The 27,374-nt window shown below is 37.5% G+C and overlaps 1 protein-coding gene across 1 annotated transcript; it reads right to left on the bottom strand.

Moving 5' to 3' along the window:
- Positions 1–1,806: 1,806 nt before the first annotated feature.
- SLC10A2 (solute carrier family 10 member 2) lies at positions 1,807–22,916 on the bottom strand. The gene is made up of 6 exons (XM_024578806.3): positions 22,371–22,916; positions 15,295–15,413; positions 10,795–10,883; positions 9,570–9,745; positions 6,728–6,885; positions 1,807–4,127 (listed from the first exon to the last, which is right to left on the bottom strand). The coding sequence occupies exons 1-6, from the start codon at positions 22,745–22,747 to the stop codon at positions 4,000–4,002; spliced, it is 1,047 nt and encodes a 348-aa protein (XP_024434574.2). The 5' UTR covers positions 22,748–22,916; the 3' UTR covers positions 1,807–3,999.
- Between the last annotated feature and the right edge of the window lie 4,458 nt (positions 22,917–27,374).

Below are 27,374 nucleotides of genomic sequence, written 5' to 3'. Positions count from 1 at the left end.
CGTAAAGACTTGAGTTTATTTCTGGGCTCTCTGTCCTGTTCCATTGGTCTATGTGCCTGTTTCTATGCCAGTACCCGGCTGTTTTGATTACAGTGGTCTTGTAATACAGTTTGATATCAGGTATTGTGATCCCTCCTGCTTTGATCTTCTTTCTCAAAATTGCTGCAGCTATTCAGGGTTGTTTATGGTTCCATATGAATTTCTGAAGTGTTTGTTCTATGTCTGTGAAATATGTCATTGGTACTTTAATAGGGATTGCATTGAAACTATAAATGATGATGTAAACGATGATGATGTTAATTTTGATGATGTTAATTCCTCCAATCCATGAGCATTCCATTTGTTTGTGTCTTCCTTGATTTGTTTCTTCAGTGTTGTACAGTTTTCTGAGTATAGGCCTTTTACTTCCTTGGTTAGGTTTATTCCTAGTTACTTTATTATTATTGTTGCTATATTAAATGAGATTTTTTTTTCCTGATTTCTGTTTCTGCAGTTTCGTTGTTGGTAACAGGAATGCCTTTGATTTATGAGTATTGACTTTGTATCCACAAAAATAAATTCAAGATGGATAAAAGACTTAAATATAAGTCATAACACCATAAAAGTCCTAGAGGAAAACATTGTCAGGAAAATCTCAGACATTCCATGCAGCAACATCCTCACAGACACGTCCCCTAAAGCAAGGGACATAAAGGAAAGAATTAACAAATGGGACCTCATCAAAATAAAAAGCTTCTGCATTGCTAAAGAAAACAGCACTAAAATACAAAGAGAACCAACAGTATGGGAAAACATATTTGCCAATGATACCTCAGACAGGGCCTGATCTCCAAAATATATAAAGAACTCACAACACTGCACTCCAGGAAGACAAACAACCCAATTAAAAAATGGGCAAAGGACTTGAACAGACACTTCTTCAAGGATACATACAGAGGGCCCAGAGACATATGCAAAGATGCTCAGCATTACTAGCCATCAGAGAGATGCAAATTAAAACTACAATGAGGTACCATCTCACACCAGTCAGAGTGGCCAACATAAACAAATCCACAAACAAATGTTGGAGAGGATGTGGAGAAAAGGGAACCCTAGTGCACTGTTGGTGAGAATGTAGACTGGTGAGGCCACTGGAATTTCCTCAGAAAACTGGAAATGGAACTGCCCTTTGACCCAGCAATTCCACTGTTGGGATTATGCCCTAAAAACCCTGAAACACCAATCCAAAAGAACCTATGCACCCCAATGTTCATAGCAGCACAATTTACAATGGCCAAGCACTGGAAGCAACCTAAGTGCCCACTCAGCAAATGAGTGGATCCAAAAACTATGGTATATTTACACAATAGAATTCTACGCAGCAGAGAGAAAGAAGGAGCTTATACCCTTTGCAACAGCATGGATGGAACTGGAGAGCATTATGTTAAGTGAAATAAGCCAGACGGTGAGGGACAAATACCATATGATCTCACCTTTAACTGGAACATAATAAATAGAAGAAAAAAGGAAACAAAATATAACCAGAGACACTGAAGATAAGGACAATCTAACAATGGGCAGGGGGGAGTGGGGAGGGGACAGTGAGGAGAGGGGATTACAGGAACTACTTTAAAGGACACATGGACCAAATCAAGGGGGAGGATGGAGGTGGGGGAGTGAGGGGGTTCAGATGGGGTGGGGTGGAGGGATGGGGAGAAAAAGCATACAACTGTAATTGAATAAAAATGAAAATTAAAAAAAAAGCAATCAGATTGTGTATACTACATTGTAGCTTGCCTTTTTTGCTTTATAACATATCATGGACAATTTCTTTTGTGAACCAATAAACTTTTATTAAAATTAAAAGAAATTCTTTTTAGTTCTTTTCAAAGAACAATTTTCTATTCAAGACACTTCAAGTTATTTATACTCTAGACTTGAATAGTAAAGAAATCTTGACAGTTGTCACAAAGACTTAAATAGACCAAACATTACAAAAATTATTTTCATTTATTCAAGCCTTTCAAATAAAATACTCATTTAATATGATACTCACAGAAACAATAAAATACATAATTTATTCAGCTTTTCAAAGTCATTTAAAAATACATAACTGTCGTTTTAAAAAGCTCAGCTATTTTTCTTCCCTCTAGCACATTAGGAAAAAAGAAAACACAACTCAGAAGACACCACATCAGGTAAAAAAGCCAAGTTCTGTCTCACTCACATATCTTGATCAGCAGGGAAGAAAAACCTGCTTGCTGCAGCTGCTGGTATCCAGGCCCTTGACTTTGGGTGTGTGGGAATTATGATATGAATTCATAATGTGTCTTTAGTTCACCTGTCTTGCCATCTATTTGATGAAGAAAATATAGGAAGTGTTTCACGGTAGACTGAAAGTCTTCCTTTTGCATTGTTGGAATCATGTTCTTTTACCTTCCCTAATAAGAAAATGTGTACCACTTTTCCCCTACTATCTTTAATAGAAGTCCCTAGTCCCTTGTATGTATTTGTGTAATGATAGAAAAATATATGGGTATTATTATATTGTAGATGTGAATCTTGTATAAAAAGGTATAAATGTTACATTGCAAAGAAGCATCATCACACCTCCATTGAAAGCTAAATTGAGAGTTAATATTCATGTTCCTGTATTGCCAAGGTGCACCAGCAGATCTGAACTCACATTATTTTAAGTGCAAAAGGCCCTTTGGAGCCAAAACATTTGAAAGGGAGTCAATGAGGCAGTAAAAATGTCCAAAAGGAAAACGGAACTAAAACACTGTGAACTCAGTTATGTGCTTGCGTCTTGCTGCAGAATGAGGGAAATTAAATTAGACACTATAATTGAGAACCTACATTCAGCCAGTTGTTTTCCTGTTGCCATAATATCCTGCTGCTATTGAACATATCCCCTTGCTTCCTCTTGCTACACTTACTTACAGCCTTCAAGGAACCCACTTGACAATGCCCTTCCTATTTATGGGACCAAGGCATGTTCTCTTTTTTCTCAAATATTGTTTAATACTCACTTCCTCGATGGCTCTCTGACTTCATTCCTCTTATTGTTATTTACTTCTGCACATCTACTAGACTCTTGTCATGCATTTCAAGTGTGTTTCTGTTATGTTGCTTTCCCATGTATTAGCTGTTATCTCCCATTGAATTGAATTCACCCACTGGAGTAGTAGTGTTTCCTCCAATACTTCTACTGTCTTTGTGCATCTTGCCACCTCCTTGCTCCATGATGCCTACTGTGGGGCTTCATAGAAAACAAATAGCTGTTGTATTAGCCAATGTGGACCTTCCTTATGCAGGCAAACCTTGAGAAGTCCCTCTCCAGGGCTTTAAGAACACTTTGCTAAATTCAAGCCATTTTTATAAGAAAAAAGTCTAGTGGGTATATAATATCAGTGATGAATATGGTCATGATTCTAACTTGGTTGCTAGATTCTATTTAGTAACTTTTATTTGTGCTTTTGGATTATAACTTAGAGAAGTGACAATTTCTGCATTTTTGAATATAGGAAGTCAGATATTCGTCCATGTTACACTACAAAGTTATATAAGTAGGTTGCAACATTTTCAAAATAATATGTCAATGAAAGACATTAATTTCAATCTTTTTAACAATTGTAAATACTGGAGAAAATTTTAATCACTATATAACAATTCGGTGGGTCTATTTTATCATACAAAAACTCTAGTGCTCATCTTTGAGCTACGAAATTCTGGGTAAGAGTTCTGTTCAGGAATTTTGTCAGGTTTAGTCTGGGGTCTGAGAGCATTTTTTGGCATATTTTTAAGACACAAAAATATTTATATACCTATAAACATTTGTCACATTAAAGATTTGGACCACCATGTCTGGTACCAAAACCAATACATATATGGATTCAATTGGAATTTAAAATTTCACTTCAATTTTTTCCTGCCAAATATTCCATCAAAACAAATAATTAAATATTGTTATAGCTGAAGCATGTTCCTTAGAATTCTTCTTTTTTGTCCACTTGTTGTCTACTTTTCATGTGGTTGAAATCCTTCATTCACCTTATAAAGTGATGACTCGGAGATCATTTCGTTGTTTTTGCTCTCTAGAAATTCCTCATTGTTTTTTCCATAACATTTCTTATATGACAAGTAAACTGGAAAAAATACACAAGAAGTTAAGCAAATTTTATAATAATTATCTGCAAACTTTGAAAGTGATTATAAGCTATGGTCCAAAAAGCAGTTTGCACATTCTGTAGGCTGGAGGCTGCTTAGAGCAATCACCATTCCTAGTTCCATAAACACTCATGGTTAGAGGAAGGACTGCACTTCAGGAAGACCTAGCATACAACTGTGCAGAATACTTGCTCCCATGACTTATGCAGGTGGTATTCACCAACAGCAACAGTAGCAAACATTCATTCCATACCTACCATCTCCCAGTTAATGTGCTATTCCTCAATAATTATTTTACATGATAAGGGGTGATGTCCAGGACCTTGGCCTAATAGTCTATGTGGGAAAACTTGAGCTGGAATAATACTCCATCTCTCCCAGCCTTCTTTCATTCTTTCTCATTAGGAGGGTATGGGATGGGGTGTGGTGGCTGATTGGTGATCATGATGCCTTCCTCTGGTACATGGAACTGCTAGTCTCTGGTGGTAGCTGTTTCTCAGCATATTTTTGAGATCAGTTCACCTGGACAGACTGCCCTGCAAAGGGACACCTGTAGTTTATGTGTGTATATGCGTGTTGTGTGCACATCTGTGAGGCAGTGTAAGGGGCCGGTATTAACAACCCCATTTGGTTGCAGTTTCGAGCTATATTTTCTAATTGTTTTGCTGTAATAAAAGTGCTATTTTGCTATCTAAATATCTGATTTTTTTTCTATCTCTTAATTGGTTCCAGAGTTCCCAGGGGAAGAGAAAGTTTTATTTATCCTCAAATTCCAGTACTTCACCCTTAAAATTGGTATAATAATATTATCTACCTCATAGGGCAGTTGTGAACATTAAGTGGGATAAAATAGTAAAGTGCCTAGCATGGCCCTATGAGAATAATGAGTTCTCAGAGAATATTAACTATCATTAAGATAGACAACTAAGAGAGACAATGTCTTTCTTCAAAGATCTTAAAATGCCAAGATCAATGTCTTCTTGGGCTTGTCCCTGCACTTCCAGTAATATTTTAGACTTGAAGCCACTGACTTATTGAACCTATTGAATTGAGCTTGTGGTTAATTAAAAATCCCAATATTTTTATTTTAAACACTTTTGAACTGGAATGCCCTCAGTTTATTTAACCAAACTGTTTATTGCTTTCTTTTTCTTCTTCCTTTGACCCTCTCTCCCTCCTTCTCTTTTCTTGTTCCAAAAAATATTTAGATTTCTAATCTTTTTACCAAAATATGCTTCCAAATATTATATATGCTTAATAAAGATGCCTTCCTTCTTTTCAAAACCAATATGTGGATTCAATTGGAATTACAATTTTATTGCTAAAATTGGGAAAGTATGAGTCTTATACTAGTGCCTGCCTCATCATTCCTTCATTTATCCATTAATTCTTTCTGAGTTAGTTATTCAACTAGCAAATCTACTTAATTGGCCTATAAAGCCGTCTACTTTCTCTGGCTTGTCTAGTAGACAAGCTAATTATTTGGAAAGTCTTAAGATGTACCAAATGGATATATCTGTATCACACAAGAAAACAAAGTAATTAGACCATGAACCCCTGTCTCCTGCATTGGTGATAAATCAGAGAAGGGTTTCCAATGGTTTCAGTGAGTCCTAAACTAGAAAGGTAAACTCTGCTTTTAGAATGACATTAGAGATAGTTGCGCAGAAAGTGATTAGCACCCACGGGCAAGTTGAACACCTATTAGAGTAAAAATGTAAAACTGAACCCAAACAAAACTCTATTTCCAGGCATTTTATAACTTAACATTCACATCATTTCTGTCCTTCACCTTCACTATATAATCTGGGTTAAAATGCCATGTAGCTTAAAACAGCAGTTTCTATATTAAAAAAAAAAATAGAATGTAAAAACAGAGGTTAAACATTGTGAGTCCTTGGAAAACAAAATGTAGAAAAAAGTTTCAATAAGGTGAAGAACAGTAGGTGACAGGGGCTAATGTATGAAAGCTATATGCTACATCAAAGTAAAATTAAAAATTAGGTTAGCTATCCCTAGTATTTGAAATAAAGAACACATTTACTTCAACTATTTCAGTTATATAGGCATTTTAAAAATGTATGTACATATACATGCACACACAGCTATTTTCCAATATAACTTAGCCTGCTAAATATCTTTTTTATATCATTTTTTCTGATAAATATCCTATATTTACAAATCACATCAACACAATGTTTTGAAAAAAAATGACCAGATGAGGATTCCTGGAAGCATGAAGGAAGGCGCACAATAACACGGTGCTAACACAGGTCCATGTGCCTCCCTAACTATGGAGGGAAAGAAAGTCAATGGAGAGAATCAATATCCACTACTTTACACTTAAAAATAATCTTTACTAGAACCTTTTGGTAAAATTACAATAATTTCATTAGCAGTTGGGAAGTCATGATAATATTATAGGTAGCTTTTCTCATCCATTTTTTTTTTCACTGCCAGAAAAAAGGCAATTATTTAAATCATTGTCAGAAAACGGTTGTTAATAAAAAGCCATATTGGTAAATCTAGGATATCTCAAAGAACATCATAGTGAAATGTGATTAGTATTATTCCTTACTTCCTAAGAAGATTGCTGCAAAGGCGAGCTGGAAAATGCTGTAAATGAGTGGGAAGGTGAAGACCTGATTAAGCTCCTCGTAGGTGAAGGAGAGCTGGACTATGGTTGAGCACAGCTGAGTGTTCTGCATTCCTGTTTCCAAAGCAACTGTTCGGCACCTGAAAGAAATGTTAAGAGAATATGTTTTTATTGTTTTTGTTTGTTTGTTTTGCATTTCTTTGTTATTGTATTAAATTAAAAGCAGATACAAGGTCTGTCCGGAAAAAGTCCAGCCATTGTTAATATAATGAGAACAGTTTGTGCGACATTGATGTAACCTGGCAGAGAAGGAGAGTGGACTGGAATGTGCATGTGTGAACAATGACAACTAGTTAGTGGGGGTGGTAGATGCTGTTGAGTCAGCGTGTGTACTGTGTGGCCATTGCATTAAAAAATGACTGAGTGAGTAGAGCAATGAATCTGCATCAAATTTTGCATTAAGCTTGAATTTTCCTCTGTGGAAACTACTTGGATGATTCAGAAGGCCACAGCTATGAGCAACTGGTGATTGGTAACACCAACACAACAACGCACCTGCTTATGTATAAGGTCCTGTGCAGGGTGTTTTGACGAAACATCAAATTACCTAGGTGACTCAGCACAGGTTTGGTGCACTGCAACTTCTGGCTTTTCCTAAAACTAAAATCACCTTTGAAAGGGAAGAGATTTCAGACCACCAATTAGATTCAGGAAAATATGAAGGAGCAGCAGATAGTGACTGGGAGAAGGATGTGAGGTCCCAAGGTGCCTACTTTCTGGAAGGGGACTGAGGTATCATTGTCCTAAATACAGTGTTTCTTCTATTTTCAATAAATGCCTCTATTTTTCATATTACATGGCTGGATACTTTCTGGAAAGACTTCATATAATGAGAACAAGTACATATATATAATATATATAGGTATGCTTTTAATGTATATATGCAACATATGATTTAATTTATATAGAGTAAGTATATAACATAATATAAAAATAAATATTCTCTTTATATACTTAAACACATATATACATAGATCAATTCTTGCCCTACTCATCTTTTATGATTGTTATGATGGATATTAAATGGATATAAAACCCTATATAAGTTAAAAAATAATATGCAAGCAAAAGCGATTGTTGTTGTTTTCTCCTTTTTACATTAAAGAAAAAAAACCCCTGGAGATTATAATATCTTTTTGTTCAGGGAAACAATGAATACCAGATAGCTGATTTTGCCCCTGAATGGTGAAATATACCTATATCTATATATCTTCTATATCTATATGTATATATGTGTGTATATATGCATAGAGAATATTTATTTATATTTAATATGTCATATAACATTTAGTAATAAGTAATATATTTAATATAAATAGAAGTATATATTAAATAAATAATTACATTAAAAGAAGGTATATATAAATTTAAAATATATATGTAAAAGGAGCAGCTCATTTATCTTAGTGTTCCATGAATGTCAAAGGGGGTTCATTTCACTCTGTTCCATTAGAGGAAACAATCAAGATAGAGTATTTGTTGTTTAAAAATATATTTTTGCCCTCAACCTAAGACATTTTTTTATTGCTTTTAGAAAGAGAGGAAGGGAGAAAGAAATAGAGAACGAAACATTGATGTGAGAGAGACACATCAATCCATTGCCTCCTGCATGTGCCCTAACTGGAGGTCAAACCCACAACCCAGGTATGTGCCCCAATGAACCCTCAAACCTTCAGTTTATAGGGAAGCACTCCAACCAATTGAGTCACAACAGCTAGGGCTAGTTTTGTTTTTAATCATTAAATCTTGATCAAAAAACCTTCAAGGCAGTTGTTCCAGCCCCTATTCTATAGAACAGAAAAGTCAAATAAAGAATAAGTGCCTGTTCCAAGGTTTCACAGTTGGTAAGTGGTCAGTTGGAGTGCAAACCCAGTTGACCAGACTCATGTCACACTCTTTCCACTGTTCATGGCTCCTCATCTCTTTCCCAACCTCACCTACATACTGGCACTTTCCTCTGCCTACTGACTGAGAATGGGTTAGTCAGAGAGGAAATGTTTTCACTCAATATCAAACCCATAAATGCTAAACCCCATTCTAATAGCACCTTTGGATATGTGTTCATCCTGTTGCTGGCTGGAGGAACCCTTGTGTATTATGAGGCCAAGCTCAGTGCTTTTATTGACGTTACTTTGCTTGGAGAATAAGGATAAAGACAGTGGAAGAGCTCATCCTGCATTGTATAGGGTATGGTCCAAAAGAATTTCAGCAAAAGAGAGACAGTATTTTCTTTCTGGAAGACTTACATAATTTAGGGAAAAATAACATTTAGAAATAGGGTAAATGTTATTACAGGTGGAAGATTTTGAATTTGTTATCAGTATTTATTTACAGTTGTTATGGGTTGAATTGTATCCTCCCAGATGTGATCTTACTTAGAAATACGGTCATTGCAGATATAATTAATTAAGACAAGGTGATTAGAGTACATCCTAATCCACTATGACTGGTGTCTTTATAAAAGGGGGAAATTTGGATTTAGAGACACACATTGAAGGAAGACAATGTGAGGAGAAATGGGAGAAGATGACAATCTACAAGCCAAGGAGAAAGGCCTGGGGCAGATTCTCCCTCACATCCCTCAGAAACCAATGCTGCTTGCTACACATTGGTTTTGGACTTCTAGCCTCCAGAACTGTAAGACAATAAATTTATGTTGTATAGGTGAACCCATTTGGGATACTTTGTTACAGCAGTACTAGCAAAGTAATATAATAGCTATTACAGAAAAAAATTCCCAGTCAGCTTTATCAAAATACCATACCTGTGCCAGGGCTGACCAGCTATCCTAGCCAGAAAAAACCCTAGAGAGTAACCAGCCACAGGAAATATTGTTCCTACAATCCACAATTTGGGAGCTATGATCCAGGAAGATTGGTACAGTATTCCTCCAACCACAGCTATGAGCACGATAAGGACTGCACCTGTGATGGACCCAATCTGGAAGAAAGACACAAACAGACCCAACAACTGTGATAATGAAATTTCCTCTCAGTATATTCCTTGTCTGATGGCCATGGTTGGCCCACCAGAAACACATGCTTGTCTCACGTTCTAATTTTTAGGAAAATAACAGGACATATAACATCCATGCTAGAATAGCCTAAAGAATATATTCTAGCTTGCAAATTATCCCTGTCAGAGAGGAAGAAAACACACTCAATAAAACCTAGTACACCTGGCTCCCAGATTCCATATCCGCTCTCCTTGTTTTGATAAATCTTGAAACCTCTCTGAATCTTCTTGGTCTATAATTGGGGATAAAATCTTGGCCTGGCCACCTTTTATGATTGTTACAATAATGAGAAAATGGATATAAAACTCTATATAATTTAAAGGCCTATGCAAACAAAAGCCACTGCTGTTATTGTTTTTTCCCTTTCACATTAAATAAATTAGATTTTAAAACTTTTTTTTGTCCAGAGAATATCAACTAAGTCATTTCCCCCCGCCCCAATCAGTGGAATATGACTTTGTCTCTATCTATGTTTATGTATCTCTGTCATTGGTGTTTATAGCATCTTTACCATATCTGTATCATCTAGTTAGAGTATAGTTAGTGAAATGAAATGAATGGTTACAGATTATTATATGTATCACCTACTAATTACCTGGCACTGAACTAACCATGTAGATACAGGGATAAGAAAGATATGATCTATTTTTAAGACCATTGTGTAGCTATATTTTATAATACAAACCCACATAAGAGAGATAAAAGCAAAGTGCTGTGGTAGAACAGAATAGAGTAAAACCAAGATGTGATGTGTGAATTGGGCATCTCAAGGGGTAAATAGAATTTTTTCCTGTAGTTGGAGTGGGGAAGGGTATCCTAGAAGAATGGACTGCATGCCTAATAACTTCAGGCAACACCCACTCCTGAATTAGGTTTATGCTATGATAAGAAAACCAATGGAGTAGCTGGAAAGACCTATTCAACTCAAACTGTGGTACATTTGACTGTGCAGCCTATGGCACAGGCCACTTACCTTAAGTATGATCTTGGCCTTCTGGGGCCATTTGTGATTAACAAACATTCCAATGGAAACAGGAACAACAAGAGCAACCAAAGATGTACCTAAAATTGACAGAAGAGCAATTTGATCAATGGGACACAGCACAAGTAAAGAAGAAAATGAAACAGTAAGCAGCCTGAAGGTTTAGGGAATGTATCAGTCCTTCTCAAATACACAAAACAGAATAAAAACAAACTATCCTTTTTTATCTACATCAGTAAGTAATTTAATATTATTGGAGAGAATCAATAATAATGATATAAATCCTTTCCCTAAATCCTAGGTTAATTTTTCAGAGTTTCTTATACTGCCAATCACCACATTTTAGTTTCTGTGTGTCAGAATCTTGACTTAGTTTGTGTTTGGGTCTTTATATTCTGGGCAAATACTTTTTTCAAAGTGTATGTGTATGTGTTTTCTTGGAGAGACATAAAAAATGATATTTTTTATCTGTCTGTTACTTCATGGTTGTAGAAATAAAAGTTTGAACTACTCCAGGCTTTGACTTCTAGTTAAGACTGACTCAAATCTAAAGCAGAGAGGTGAGAGAATAGGTTCAAAAGCATGATTTAAATTTTCTGTGAGATCAATGGAATTCTATGCAGCAGAGAGAAAGAAGGAGCTTATACCCTTTGCAACAGCATGGATGAAACTGGAGAGCATTATGCTAAGTGAAATAAGCCAGGCGGTGAGGGACAAATACCATATGATCTCACCTTTAACTGGAACATAATCAATAGAAGAAAAAAGCAAATAAAATATAACCAGAGACATTGAAGTTGAGAACAATCTAACAATAGCCAGGGTGGGGGGGGACAGTGGGAAGAGGGGATTACAGGAACTACTGTGGAGGACACATGGACAAAACCAAGGGGGAGGGTGGAGGTGGGGGAGGGAGGTGGGTTCAGATGGGGTGGGGTGGAGGGATGGGGAGAAAAGGCATACAACTGTACTTGAATAACAATAAAAATTAAAAAAAATTTCTGTGAGATAATATATTTGGTAATGTCTCAAGTAATTATAATCCTTTGTAGGAATGTGCTCACCCAGCCAGACAAAAGGGTCATGCTTCAATTTCACCTTAATAAATTTACTGTTGTTCTTGTGACATATGGTTTGTTTCTCCATATTTAACACTCATTTGTCCAATAGCTGCTCATGGGTCATTGTTTTTTTCTTTTTAACATCCTTTTAAATCAGTAAGAGAAAGTGTAATTGAATAATGAAATTCTAAAATCACATGTTGCTTAGTAATAGAGCAGATCAAACTAGGACTGGAAAACAGATTCTAGAATCCAAGTCTATAATTTTGAATTTAAAATAAATATACTAGTGATAAAAACACAATTTTTTGTAGAGTTCTGGTGGCTAAGGGTACCAAGAGCAAGACAAAAAAAAAAAAAAAAGATGGTGAAGAGCCATTAGGAGAAAATGATGGAACAATGGATATGTAGAAGGTTGTTTATTGATATACTGACTGGTAAGAGCCCTCAGAAAAATCTCCATTGAGTATCCTTATGTCCTGATACTTTGGGAGGACATTTCCTCCTCTGGGTCTCCAGACTATTCCCTAAATTATGTAAAGTGATTGTACTGTGGTAGCTTAAATCTAGGTGCAAATACTGTGCATGGAATGTGTGTGGTTAGGTTTTGGTAATATACTTTTTTAATGTGTGAAAAGACTCCCAAACACTCCCATATTTGGCTGCTCTTGCTAAGCGGCTTTATCTCTTTGGGACAGCCCAAGGCTACTGAATAAATAGGCAAGCAGGGCCACCTGCCAAAATCCATGGCAGATTTCCTCTCCTCACCATATGAAGCCAGATAAAATTTTTCCAGGACTTCAAGTTGACTGGAAAAGACACTCTTTACCCTTCACACTCAGAGTGTGTGGTTCCTGCCTAGAGAGGTGAGTTGTTCTAACTCTTTATTCCCCAGTGTGCTAGAGGTCCTGCTTTTTTCTTCTCTCAATCTCTGTTGTTTTTCTTATTCCTCATATGCCTATTTTCTGTCAAATGCCTGTCTATTCATCTGCTTATAGTTGTACTAATTGAATCATAACTTGGTCTTTAATCAAGTTTACACAGCAGATACTAAGGAGGAAAGAAAGGTAGGAGAAAAAAAGAGAATGAAAGAAAATGGTGAATGGAGTCACATGGTAGAACTTGGAGCCAGATAATCTTGGAGCTGAATCTTATTCAGAAACTGTGAGAACTATGCAGATCAACTAAGCCCTCTGGGCCTTGGTTTCCCTGTTTGTGAGAAAGATAAAATTATGTTTCTCTCACAGTGTTGTTGTGAGAATTAAGTGGCGAAATAGATATACAGTTTGTGGTACTGGATACTCTCAAATGTAGGGTAGAGAGTAGTAGAACAACTTGCTGCAGTGGGTTTTCAGTGGGACCAGCTGTAAAGCTGCCTCCTCCTCCACCCAGATGTCATCATCTGAAAGGGCTCAGTGGTGTTTACTGAATCTTCAGAGCATGGTGTAGAACCTATGCCAAACAATCCTGCCCACAGAGCAGAGTGGAGAGCAGACCAGGGGGTTATTTCCAGCTCCCTGGTCATCTTGGTCAAATTAAACAGTTACATTGAACCTCAATTTCCTTATCTAAAAAGTAGTGATAACTTTTGAAGAAATTAAGCTGTTTGTTTTATACATTAAAGGATTAAAAAACCAATAGCAAGAAAGTTAGGTAGGAAAGAAGCTTAGGCAGAATGGAGAGTAAGTTAAGTTAATATCTTTGTTTTTCAAACTCTCATTTAACTGTTTTTTTTATCTTTTCATTCTCTTCTATTTTTTCTTTTTTTTTTGCCTTTTACTTCTCTGATTACCTTTTCTCCTATTCCTAATTACTCTTTCTCACTTTCTCTCCCTTTCAAAATTTATTCACTTTAAAGGATTTGATATAAGTCATTCACACCATAATTACAATTACTCATATTACTGTAAGGCATTTTCCAGGAGGAAATGAATACCAAGAGAATATTTTAAGGCTTAAATTCTTTTTTTAAGTAATTAATAATATAGAATTACAGCTCTTCATTCCACAGACAGGTTCTTTGAGAGGCCTACAATGTATGTAACACTCAAGCAAACTACATTTTTTAACTCTAAGGAAGATGTCTTCCAAGGGAACAGGCAGAGAGCTCAGCAGCATGAACATAGGTAGGTGGTTGTGGAGGGTCATCCTAAAACATGTTTGCAGTAGGAGATTATGTCTGATATGGGGGAGTTCTCAAAGGTCAGTAGAAGGGCCTTGACCAAGGAAATCCCATAGTGAACATGGTGTGTCAAGGAGGACCACTTAACAAGTTTTAATTAATTAATTAATTTTGGGGTCTGATGGGGTGGGGAGAGAGAATGGGTTATTTGAAAATATTGCAATATAGTTGTCCCCAATTAGTATTTCCAAAGTTCATTCTAAATCAGCTGTGTAGACCCTGAATCATGTTTATCACAGAAAACAATCTTCCTTAGAAATGGAAGGGATTTTTAGGTGCCATCCATTCCAGCTTCCCATGTCAATAGAAATTCCTTTTACAAATATCCTGCTGAGTCATTATTTATCCTTTGCTTACATGCTCCCATCAATGGGACACCTACATACCTCTTTGAGGCAGCTCATCAGGGTGACATTTGTCTCCAAGGTCAGCTGAAAACAGACTACTTATTATGTGATGTACCTAGTAAGTGGTACCGATGTACTATTTTCTCTACATCTCATCCTTGATATGATAGTTCCATGGGGAATATCTGGTTTTGATACACCAGGAACCATGTTTTCTTGACACCATGTTACACAACAACTTAGTCTTCCACCATCATTTATTGTCCCAGAAATAGAAAAGAGCTCCACTGGGATGGGTGGTGAATATCTGGGAGTTAAAATGAGTGGAGACAGAGTTATAACTATCAAATTTGATTTCCAGGGCATCAATGCCAGACTGTGCCAGTAAATCAACTTTTGAATCAAGATGTGGCTCACAGTTAAATGTTATAAGCAATATGTTTTATATAGTAGTTTCCTATTGCTACACTTGTGATTGCTTATTGGGTGCCCTATATTTAACTCATCAGTGAAACGTTTTTTGTATTTCTTCAGTCTAAGTGTTTGGGAGCAAACTCTTGTACTTATGAACTAGTTGCATTGTGGGTTAAGGGAAATGTAGCAACTTGTCCTCCTAAGGTCCAGACAGCTATGCCAGGGGACTCTAAGTCCTCTCCTCTCCCTGATGATTTCAATGGAGGAAAAAACAGGCTCTCTCATGGTGTCAAGGTTTGGAATTTAGATTCTGCCAACTCAAATTCAAATGCACAATTCATTTGTAATGAAATCCTGATTAGGCACACAGTGCTGCTGGTGCAAGAGATAAATACTAGCTGGGTCTAAGCCTGACCTGAGAATGTATCCAGGGATAGGCAGAGAGTAGAATAATAATATTCAGAAATCTTGCAGAGGAATGACTTACCTATATTATCATAGGGAATTATGATCGTCCCAGAGTCGACCCACATTTTGGTATAGATTAAGAGGCACAGTGGCATCATTCCCAGGGCCAGCAGTGTGGAGCACGTAGTCATGCTGACGCTGGAAAGAAACAGGCAGGTTAATACATCCACCTGAGTTTTCTAGGGGAGAGGTTGTTTCATTTTCCAATTCATGATTAGAAAATCCTTCAAAAAACTTTCTCAACCAGCAGCACCATCCAGTTTGATGGACAGAAATGTACATCCACCCCAGTTTGTGCAGGGTTCAGCCTTGGGCAAAATGGTGAGATCCGTATTTGGTATCTTCCTACTTTGTTTTGTTCCATCCCTCCCTCCCTCCCTGTTGGTCCTCAAAAATTAGAGAATATATTTAATGGCCATTTAAACTCATTATTAAACAATATCCAATGTGCTTGGACATGCCTCTCTTTGAACCTTCAATGAAAGAACAATAAACAGATTTGTACACAAGTGACATCAGGGGCTTCACAATGTCTGTCTATGTTGGGATGAGATGGGCCTCCTTGGGTCCTTAGAGGAGAATTCATGCCCAAGAGAGGAAGCTTCAGTGTATTTCCTTAAAGAGACAAATTACTGAACCAAATGCTCATATCTTGAGAAACGAAGAGAGGCTGACTCCCCACAAAACAAAGAAAACATATAAGCAGGCAAGGTAGGTCTGGATTCTATTTCTGCTAAGAAATTGCCAAGTGTGTATTCAGAAAAACCAGGGTCTGGTACATTTCTGCCAAGAGCATCTATGTTTTAGTGGTGGACCTGGTTAAGTGAGTGGATTTTGACTTTTGACATGGAAGGATTAGTATGGAATGGTGTTATTTTCCATATTGTGACAGCAAATGGAAAAGAGGGTTTTGGGAAATGAGTCTTCCTGCTCCCATTAAAGTACCCTGCATACAAGGGTACATTCTTTGCTCAGGGAACAGAGCCTTAAAATAGTTGGCTAGATATTAAGGCCAGACCCTGCCTGGGTTGGAAGCAGGCATGGACACTTGCTATGTGACTTTGGGTATTTTACTTTAATTTACTTCTCTTTGCCCATTTTCTCATCTGTAACATGAAGATCATAATCACTGCCACCTCATAGACTATGAGGAGTGACCGAGCCAGTGAATCCAGTACTTAGAATAATGCAAGGTTCTCACTAAAAGCAAGTTGATGTTATCATATATCTGGCCATAGTGTGTATGGCCATTATGCTGGCCATATTGCAGCATATTCCAAATCAGGAAATTAGAGAAATTTTTCTGAAAGTCTCTTTCTCCAATAGCTATAGCATTGAGACTAGCAGAGTAATTTTGTAAAGGTATTATATATAGACTTGCAGGAAGATGCTAAGTTATGTGCACCACCTGCCTCCTCCCCAAGAAAGAACAAGCAAACAATTACCTTACACAATGTTAAGGGAAACAACTGCAGGTAAAAAATTTAATTTCAATGCATCCAAATTAGCAAAGTTTTGGCAAAATAAAGGATAGGAAGAGTGTTTATCAGGGGGCTTAACTTCCCTAATAATCATTTTTTAAAAAAATAAAAGACCAGAAATGACCTCACTTAAAATGTGTTTTAAAGGATTTAGGAAAAAAAATACTTGTCTTAGTAGAGGTAAAGTAGTATAACAGCAATCAATGCTAGAGTGTATGTAAACCACTTCTAAGAAGTTCAGTTGATTACAGTGACAAGCTAACTTAATTTATATACAAAATAAGATGCTAAGGCAGTGTTCTACAGCACAATAAAGTAATTTCTTATAAATTATACTTTGTTCTACTTAAAATTACAGTAGTGGGGTTTGCTTAAGATTTTTCCCTCCTTACCTTTCTCACTTTCTATGCCATTCTCTTTTTAAATCTTTTATTTTTAAAAATAAATTAGAATAGATTTAAAGTTATCCCATAATTAAATCACTTTTATTCCAGAGCATCCTATAGGTTTTCTCAAGTGGAGTGGATGAGAAAGTGGTAGTGGAGGAAGACAATATTCATTACCTGGATCATAGTGAAGAGAAGCCTGAGAATTTTTCGCTTTAAACTATGAGAAAAATTTTAGAAGGGATTCTGTTTTTCTTCTTGTTTTTATTTGAAATTTCCTTATGAAAGCTTCAATTGTGAGTTATTGCTAAGACAATTTAGGAAGTGGTATTATGGTTTTGAGTTTGGCAAGAGCAGTTTCTTAAAGGCCACAGGAAGGATAAGACAGGAGCTGGAGAAGGAAATGGTTTAGCTTTCATGGACATCTTGACAGTGAGGTGCTGCTAGGAGGCAAGAGAAGTGGTGACTGGAAGTCAATGTTGTTTGAAGTAATATGAGAACACCATCAAACCACTCAAAATTAGTTGAAAACTCACAGACAAATAATTTTAAGAAGCAATGTTGGGGAACTCATTAGTAAAAGAAAAAAAAATCATTTATATGAAAGAAATTTGAAGTTGTATAAAGAGCATAGTTATCAGTAATAGAAATACCACCATGGATTTATATTAAAATGAGAGAAAATATAGGGAAAAAAAACCTCTTGTCTTTAATTCTTGGCTTTAGGTCTATTTACTACCAGAGAGAATTACTTTACTTTTTGGAAATAAAAGCAATGAATGAGAATTCAGTGAATACTGAGGAATTTGGTGAAGTCAGTGATAAGAAATGAGAAAGATTTTAATCATGTTAAAAGCAAAACACCAAGTTTAAAGATTAAAAGGAGTGTGTATAAGTGATGCCAGAAAGTGTAGATGTGGTACAAAAATAATGCTGAAGAAAGGATAAGAGTCTGGACAGAGACAGTGGATAGGTCTGGATTCGAGTTCTGATTCTGATAGGACTGACTCTGTGAACTTGGTCAAGGTTATGAAGCTTAATTTTATCATCTATGACATGTATTAGATAATAGTACTGCCCTCAGAGTATTATTGTGGGGATTAAATACATCAATAAATTTAGAGTACTTACACTGTATGTACCTAATAAGTATTAGTAAAATAAAAATAGATGCTACATGAGAGAAACAAAACTTGGTTACTCTGAGGAAAAAGAAAGAAAAAATCAAAATGTTGGGTTTGTTCTTAGAGAGGAGCTGACGCTTATGTGGTTGAAATGGGAAGGATTGCTTTAAATTTGTGATAAACTGTGGGGTCAGGGATCTTGAACAGCTACAATAACAGGAAGATGAACCATGTAACAATAGATGTAGTAGCAAAATCTAGAAACTATTGACTCTAGAAAATAATAAAAAGGAGTGTAGAAAGTGCACAGCAGTGGAAAAATTGGGGGAAACTGAAGAAAAGATATGAACTCGAGAAGGAAAAGCCCTTGTGTGGTATGGCTGATGCCATTGCTAAGAAAGGAGAGATTTGAAAATGGGGAATCTCTGAGGGTAAAGCAGACATATGAAGATGGGATGTCTCTGTGGCCCCTGTACTATGGGCCTAGGACTCAGCAGATACACCTGAAAATGTCACTTTTATTTTTTCCTGCAACAATTTCTGCATAAGGTTCCCACTGTACAGGTAGAATAGGTGACAATACCTGTGCACTGATCAGATAGAACTTTCTAGGCTGGAGCAGAGGAGAAGGAGCTGAAATATCACCTGTTATATTTCGATGATCAAGGATCCCATGAGCAAGGTCTGTTATTTCATTTTGTGTGTGTGTGTTTTGTTGTTGTTGTTGTATGTGTGGTCCCTTCCTTCCTTCCTTCCTTCCTTCCTTCCTTCCTTCCTTCCTTCCTTCCTTCCTTCCTTCCTTCCTTCCTCTCTGTCTCTGTCTCTGTCTCTTTCTTTCTTTTGTCACTAGAGATTTCAAAATGCAATGGTTTCCCAGGTTTGGAAGAGATGATGGGGAGAGGGAAAGATGATCTTGTTTCTTCTCCCTGGAACCACATGTGGGAAAGTTAAAACCAGGTATAATTGTTTTGCTGGCACTGTGTTAGGTTTAGGGGATCTGTTCAACTAGTTATACCTGTTGCTATAAACAATCATATCACTGCCATTGGTAGAGTTCAAGTGGAAATGAAGAAGGTAAAATTCCAAGAAGATCAAATTAGAAATATAAATGGTAGATAGTACTGTATCTAAATAAATTATCAGGAGACTTTAGTTATCCAGTGCTTGCTTGAGAAGAATGAAAAGTGTTGGAAAACTGTTTCCCAATAGCAGACATATTACTTTCTTAACTGGCTTTAAAGAAATAATTGAACAGTTTTCCCCTAACATATGCAATGTATAATGTCATCATCTTACATGGCAACATAACTTAACCTCTTTGTAATGATTATGGGTCATTGTGATAAACATTATTATCTCTGCTAAAATATATGTCTTGTGGGTGATTGTATTTGTTCCTAAAGTAAGAAATGCAGAAGCTACTACTGTGCTTGTTGAGTTATGCTCTTTACTCTGGAGGCATTTTTTTATCTTAAGATCAAACTTTCAGGGCCACTTGCTGCTGTGGGACTCAGGCCTGCCTCTCTAGCCCTCCCTCCCCACTTCATGTTTCTCATCCTCTGGGCTGGGAAATAGCACCATAGAGTGTTGGAATTAGGAGAGTAAGTAGGTCCTGTGTGAGGAATGTTTATGAGATTAAGTAGAATTTATTTTGGGTGTGCAATGTCTTCTATTGGGTCTTGTTTGAGGTCTAGATAGATGAAATTGCTAGAGAGGTTACTATTGGACTGGAGACATATTGGTGTTAATTTGAAGACAAAGGGGGTCTGTGGGGTGTACACTTTCTAGAATGAAAATTAAAATTTTCCATGCCATCCCTCCTGTTATAGGACTTATTTTGTCTTGCTGAAGGATATGTTTTCAAATTCTGATTTTGGTTCTTATATCTTAATATTATTGTTTCTTGCTGAAGGATATGTTTTCAAATTCTGATTTTGGTTCTTATATCTTAATATTATTGTTTCTTACAGGAATTGTTATGAAGTGTAGACTAGATTATATAATTATCTCAAGAGAAGTAAGATTTCCTTAAAACCACGGAAAAGTGAAACTTGGAGCTTTAAGTTTAGGGTGTTACAGTTTTAGCCAGTAGAAGAGAACCTGTTTCAAGAGCCAAACAACTCATCATCACATATACCCTTCTATCTTACAAAATAACTACATGTGTGGCATCATGTTGAAGTATAATACTCTTCAATTTTGTTAAAAATTTACAAGTATAGCTGACCATTGAACAACTGTTAGATTTAGGGGCACAGATTCCACACCCCACTGTACAAGAGAAAATCCATGTATTGTTTTTGAATCTCTGAAAAGGCTTACTAATAATTGGAAGCTAACTACTGTTGACCAAGACCCTCACCAATAGCATACTCAATGAACATATATTTTGTATGTTATATGTATTATATAATGTAATCTTACAACAAAGTAAGCTAAAGAAAAAATGTTATTAAGAAAATCATAAAGGGCCCTGGCTGGTGTGGCTCAGTGGATTGAGCACTAGCCTGCAAACCAAAAGGTTGCTGGTTTGATGCCCAATCAGGGCACATGCCTGGGTTGCAGGCTAGGTTGCCAGCTGGGGGCAGAGACAACCACTTCATGTTTCTCTCTCTCTCTTTCTCCCTCCCTTCCCCTTTCTCTAAAAATAAACAAATAAAATATTTAAAAAAAAGAAAATCATAAAGAAGAGAAAATACATTTATAGTACTTATTGAAAAAAATCCACACATAAGTGGACCTGCACAGTTCAAACCCATATTATTCAAGGATCAATGAATGTTACGTCAAAGCTGTTTAGTGGAAATCAAAGTCCCATATTCAATTTAGTTTACTCCCATCAATGAGAGCTTTTAGAATTCTCAACTCTGTGGGCCCATTCGTAGGTCAAATCAAGTTAAAGTCTGAAAAGACCTTATTGCTATATGGTGGTTCATAAATTATCTGAACAGCACTTGCTATCCTTTGTTCTTTACAGGACTTTCCTTAGGGGAAAAAATCTATTGCAAGGAAGATATCTTATGTGAAAAATATGTATGGTAAAGGTGTATAATTTTCATGGTTTTTCTAAAGCTCATGGTGAAATTAGCACCAGCTCTGTGGTGGCTGCCTCCCAATTACTCACTAGGCACTGGATCAACCTGGAATAGTTTCCATTTTGCAATGGCTACATTTCTACACTTTGAGCTTCTTTCTTCTTAGTATAGGATCTGGTGATTGAGCTGATTGCCCAGTATATAGTGTTTAATAAGCACATATTACATATACACCTGCCTGGTTTGCAGAAATGCATACTTGTCACAGGAAAAGAGGCATTGTGAGGTAATAAAAAAGACATTTGTCTATTTGACTTCCAGCATTAAAATTCTCAGTCTCATCACATTAATGCTTGTCATATTTCTATTAGTTCTTTTTTCCCTAGTGCTAGTTCAGCCTAGTGTATGATGAATTGTGAAAATATTGCAATGTAGCTTACTATCTGGGAAAGAGAGAACAATTTTCTGTTTATTTTACAGTAAGGTAAGCATAACTTTTAAAAAAGCTGCTGTAGTTTTTTTTCCTTTTAATCCCAGTAGAAGTGAAACAAATGTACAAATTATTTCTTAGTCTTTATGCCAAGAAAAATCTCATCCAAATAACTAGCTGTTTTTGATGGAGTTGATTGTATCATCATAGGTTCTAATGTTTAATGAACAATTCTATTTCATAATTGTACTCAGAGTAACTCATCACCACACAGTAGTTGTTTTTTTCTCTCTGATACCAGAGAGGAAAACTTTCTTAACTTCAGCTTGTGGGGCTTGGAAAAGATTTTTTTTTTAATTTTGAATCTTTTCCAAAGATAAACATCAGTTATCCAATTCCCTTTTAACTGAGTTAGATTACAAACACTCACACACACACACAAACACAAAACGTAACCCAGAAATTCTAATATGTAATCTCAGCTATGCAGGATGGTAAGTAAATGCATTTATTCCCTTCTGTTTAATTCCCCAGTTGTAGCCTAGTTCAGTGGCAGAACAGATGTATATTCACAATGCCATAGGCTTCTGAAAGATTAATTCAATGTGATAGCAGTATATGAAGATTTAGATATCTTACCTCAGGTCCATGTCGCCATCAACCCAATAAGCCAAAATATTGGATGCAGTTCCTCCGGGACAACATCCCATGATCAGCACCACTACAGCCTGGATGGGAAGGATGTCAAAGGCCACCGACAGGATGAATCCCACGAGGGGCATGATTCCAAACTGGCAGAGGAAGCCAATGCATATGCCCCACGGCCGCTTTATGTGCCCCAGAAATTTCTTTATTTCCACATTGCAACCCATGGAGAACATCACCATAGCCAGTAGAATGGTCAAGACGGTACTCAGGACCACACTTAGAATGGCATTGAAGTCGCTGACAGGTACCACGCAGGATGAACCATTGCAAACTGTTGCAGTAGCCAAACAGCTTGTTGAATTATTCATTGCTGGCTTTTGGCTCAAATGGTCACAGAAATCCACAGAGGCACCTATCCTCCACTCGTCACTAGGTAAGTAGTGCCTACTGCAATCACATTAAACTTTTAAACCCTTTCTAAACCTGTCATTTGGTGTCTCTTTCAAAAGCCACCTGAGAGAGGCAATAAAAAACAATAAATGCTAGTGTGTCAGTTTCAAGAGGTAACATTACAACACAGTACATATTATGATCATAAAAATCCTGCCAAATTATTGGTCCAGACAGATAATTATAATTAATCATTTATTGACATGGTAATGAACCGTGCCATATAAAAAAGATCTGTGTTAATGTTTAATGCTGGGAAGATTTGTTAAATAATTTTGTTAAACAACACTCAGATGTTATAGAATATTGAGAACATTAGAGGGGCTAAGCCATAGGAAATCATGTTATTCATTCATCTCCTTTAAGTTAAGGGTGGGGAGGGTGTCCTGAAAAGTCAAGTACCCTGTGGAAAGGTAAGTTGCGAAACTGTGTCAGACCCTGAACCAAAACATCCAATTTCCTCCTCCAGTAGTTTTCTTACCGTATCAATGCTATTGGTTTGTGGTGTTCATAAAGTATATGTAAGTTCGAGAAATATGTGGGAGGATAGAATGCTTTCATATAGTCTGATGGGAGGCAGCTGACTAGGAGAGCCACCCTCAATTCCTCACACACCCAATTATGTTGAGTAGCCATAGTAACAAAGTGCTTTATAAATAGTGACAACACATTATTTAGAGGGATGAACCTCAGAGGATTAGGTCAAAGTGACAAGTGCTCTTTGTGCGTAGAGTCAGGTATTGAAATTAGAAATTTGTTTTGGAAAGGGGAGGCAGTTGGAGGTTACAAGGGAAGTTAATTTTTGTAAATGTCAAATAGTCAACCTCATTGTGGGCAGAACACTGCATTTGGTGTATAGGGAAGATAAGAAAGAAGTAGAGGAGGAACTGTGTCCTGTTCTCAGGAGTTTATAATATGATCATTTAGTCAGGATGCAACATCAGAATAAAATTGAATATTTTGATCATTATTCACAAGTTATAGGACAAATTCAATTATTCACTTTAATCATCTTAAATTAAGTAACATTAGCATCCTCATTTTAGAGATGAGGACTTGAGGTTGAGGAAATGAAGTATTTTATTCAAGGTTACCCAGCTGATAACTGGAAATACTGAAACTCAGTTTGGCTTGGTGGAGATTTAGAGAAATACTTTAGAATAGAATTTCTCAAAACTCAGTGTGCACACAAATCCCCTGGTGGTCTTGTTAAAATGCAGATTCTGAATTCTGGAAGTGTGGGGTGGGCCCCAGATGTCTGCATTCTGACAAGCTTAGAGTTGAGGGCAATAATACTATTTCAGGGACCACACTTCAAGTATCAAGGCTTTAGAATACTGGTGTTGGGGTGATGACAACTCTCCAAACTGGTGAAAACTGAATTTACTGGTCACATGTGAAAGCAGCATTTACAAAGCACCTCCATATGGAGAATAAACCTTTTGCATGACTTGAGTAGACATGAGCTGTTGGCAGTGGAGTGGGCCTCTGAGCAGAGACATGGATGGAGTCAAATGTCTCAGCTGCTGGGGGCCTAAGGGATGATGCCCCTTTAATCTGGGATTGAGCTTCTGGGAAAACCCTGAGCCGTCCTTTCAGAGGCGACAGTGATTCACACCCATCGTTGGTGCATTTCCTGTCCCAGGAGTGCTCTTTCTCAGCTGTCAGCCTCCACTGCCTGCCTTATCTTGCATGGGAGGGCTGCCATTAGCTCTGCCTGGCTGACTGCCAGTTCCTCGAAGATCCTTCTGTCTCTCCCATCACCCTCTCCACTCCCACAGCTATATGATTAGCTAGGTAATTCTCAGAAGGGCTCCCTTCCTACTCCTGGTTGTGGAATTACTTGGCTCTGCCCTGCTGGTCCCCTCCCAGCATCACAGAACTGATCTCTGGCCCACTTCTTGGCTTTGGTGCTAGCTGACCTTGGGTTAATGAGTCCCAAGTGCCCCCTGCTGCTGCACCTGGGTACTATCAGTGCTGGCTCTTTTCCCCAAAGCTTGAATGAGGCTGAGCACAGAACTGCAGAATCCAGAGCCTGACACATCTGTAGTATTGATCAGCTTTCAAAGCAGCTGCCCTGCTTTAACCTCAAATATTACTAAGAGTCCAAAAGCTGGTCCACGCCTATCCACAAACAGGCCAGGTCAAGTCTGCAAAAATAAATTTGAGTCTTGTACATTGGAGGGAGCAATTTGGATTTTTCCCAGGGTGAATTTTAGGTTCTGGCCATAGTTGGAGTTGCCGGGTGAAATTTTACTTAGCCTTTTACCCACATTACTGGAAGCAGTGAGGAGAAAGAGAGCAGATAGCACATTCAGAACAAAGCTCTTCTCAAATTTCAGACGACTGACTTGCTAAGGAGATTTGAGGCTCCCAGGGGCAGAACGCTTTGCATATAGACACCTTGCAAATGAGCAGTCTGTTTGACTAGACAGAGTGCTACAATTCTGGTTTAAAAAATATGCCAATGCATTTCTAATTTTCGCATTGTTTTAACATAAATTTGCACATTAGGCTCGAGAGGCCTATATGAAAGTATTAGAATGATTCACAATTAACTCATATCGATAAGTTCAACTGCATGAAAAGTCAGGCATCAGATCAAGATAAATGGAAAACATCTGACTATGTTAAAACTGTTCTCTTCATTTAGGACACAGAATCAGGGAACAGATGATCACCTGAGTGGGCCATCAGGAGTTTGGGGCTTGATTTCCATTGTCATTTTTCTCAACCTTTTCTGCTCAGTTTCTCCATACACTGGACTCAGGGACAGGCCATCTTCAAGAATCCTTTTGGTTTCTGTGTATCACTTTGGAGAAGTAAGGGCTTAATAGCTTTCCAAAGTGTTTTCCCTAAAGCTCACATGATAAAAGAAGAGCTTTCTATTTCCTATTGTGTTTCATTGGGTATTGCTCTATTAAGGTCAGCAGTCATTTGCAGATTGAGTGATTTTGCTCAACAGTTCCTTGTGACTGAAATGGTCCCCTTCTCTCCTCTTTCCCATTCCTCGAACTTTTATGGAACCTTAAAGTCCCACAGTTAGAGTTGTTATTTGAAGTCTCCACTGACCCTCTTTGAGGCAAAGATACCTTGGGGAGAATGGCCCCATGAATGGACTAGCTGTCCATTAATCTATCTGAGTGGTGTTAAAGGAAGAAGGCAGCAAATATTGGAGAGAGAAAAGTAGTGTTTAAAGAAGGGATTAAATTTACTGAGTGCAGAAAGCACTGGACTTAGAATCAGAAGATACGCATTTTAGGTCCATTTCATTTGAAAATACTGCACCAATTGTTAAGAGTTTTATGAATGAATATGAATCCTCAAAAAGCCTGGAGGGTACAACCACTTTCAAAAACTATTAGAGCTAAATATATACATGCCCTATGACCTAGTCATTCTAGTCCTAGGTAAAAGTCTGAACAAATCTGTAAATTGAGTGTTCAGACAGATGCAAACTAGAATGGCTATAGTATTAATGGAAAATGGCACCAGATGTTAGACCTTGGTCATTGAGTTGGCTAAGAAAAGAATTTAGAGCCAAGAAATTCAAATACAAACAAAAGTTTATTTGGAAAGTCACAGGGGTAGAAGAAGTGAGCCATGGAAGAAGTGAGTGAGCTGGGCTGTGTGGACTCAGGAAATAAGTTACAGAGGCGAAAGTAGGGCCCTTGGAGCTTAAGAGAGAGAGAGCAAAGAAAATTAGCCTGGGAAAAGGAGAGGGAGAAAGGCACAGGTGTGCTCCAGAGAGAGCTTGCCTGGGGAAAGAAGGGGGTGGGGAAAGGTGCAGGTATGAGAGAGAGAGAGGGAGAGCGGTAGAGAGCACTTGAGCACTGGGTCTTGTCTAAAGGTCTTTTATCTGGAGGTCTCAGGGGAGGATCTCCATATATATTATTCATCAGCTCTCCAGGTGTGTCTCCTCAGGGTCATGGTCTTCACTGGTCAGCACCAGGGCAGAGGATCATTAGTCATCACAACCAGTGTCAGCCCACTTTGGTTTTGCTGCTTCTCTAGATCTAGAGCTAAAACACAACTAAGGCCTAGATGTCATCTTTAGTTTGACCAAAACTCTGTGAACAAGAAACCTGAGGCTTTGTTTCTAAGATTATTTGATGTGTGTCAGAACTTCATTTTCTTCAGGGCTTAATGCTTAAGGGAGTAGTTATGAAAGGGCTTGGATGGGAGATGTATGAGGCTCTTCTCTGGCACTCTGTATCCTCCTCTAAGGGGGTCTACTACATGATTAGCGACATGTCAGGGGAGGAAAGGTCAGGGGAGGGTCTGAACTGCATAGCCAGTGATATGAAATGTCAGGGGGTCTAAGCCACATGTCCAGCAATATGCTAGCAGAGGGAAAGTCACCCTGGGGGTGAGGTCCTACCCTATAATACTTATCCTCAGAGTTCTGCCTGTTGCTAGGTACCCCAGGCTTTCCACCCTGGTGACCTTCCGTTCCTGGCTTATTGTTCCTATTCTGCTCATGTCTGTCTAACTGCCTACTATAACAACAGTAACTCCATTCATAGTAGAGCTAAACTGGAAACT

The sequence above is a fragment of the Desmodus rotundus genome, chromosome 13, assembly GCF_022682495.2.
Source record: "Desmodus rotundus isolate HL8 chromosome 13, HLdesRot8A.1, whole genome shotgun sequence".
Taxonomy (NCBI): Eukaryota; Metazoa; Chordata; class Mammalia; order Chiroptera; family Phyllostomidae; genus Desmodus; species Desmodus rotundus.
The sequence above is the reverse complement of the archived record's forward strand: the minus strand, read 5'-3'. Positions and strand labels throughout refer to the sequence as shown.

Excerpts from the sequence above, each read along its gene's own strand:
- SLC10A2 (XM_024578806.3), bottom strand. The coding sequence starts at position 22,747 with ATGAATAATTCAACAAGCTGTTTGGCTACTGCAACAGTTTGCAATGGT. Across the intron at positions 15,414-22,370 it reads GATGGCGACATGGACCTGAG|CGTCAGCATGACTACGTGCT; the intron begins GTAAGATATCTA and ends GTTTCTTTCCAG. Across the intron at positions 10,884-15,294 it reads AATTCCCTATGATAATATAG|GTACATCTTTGGTTGCTCTT; the intron begins GTAAGTCATTCC and ends TGTCAATTTTAG.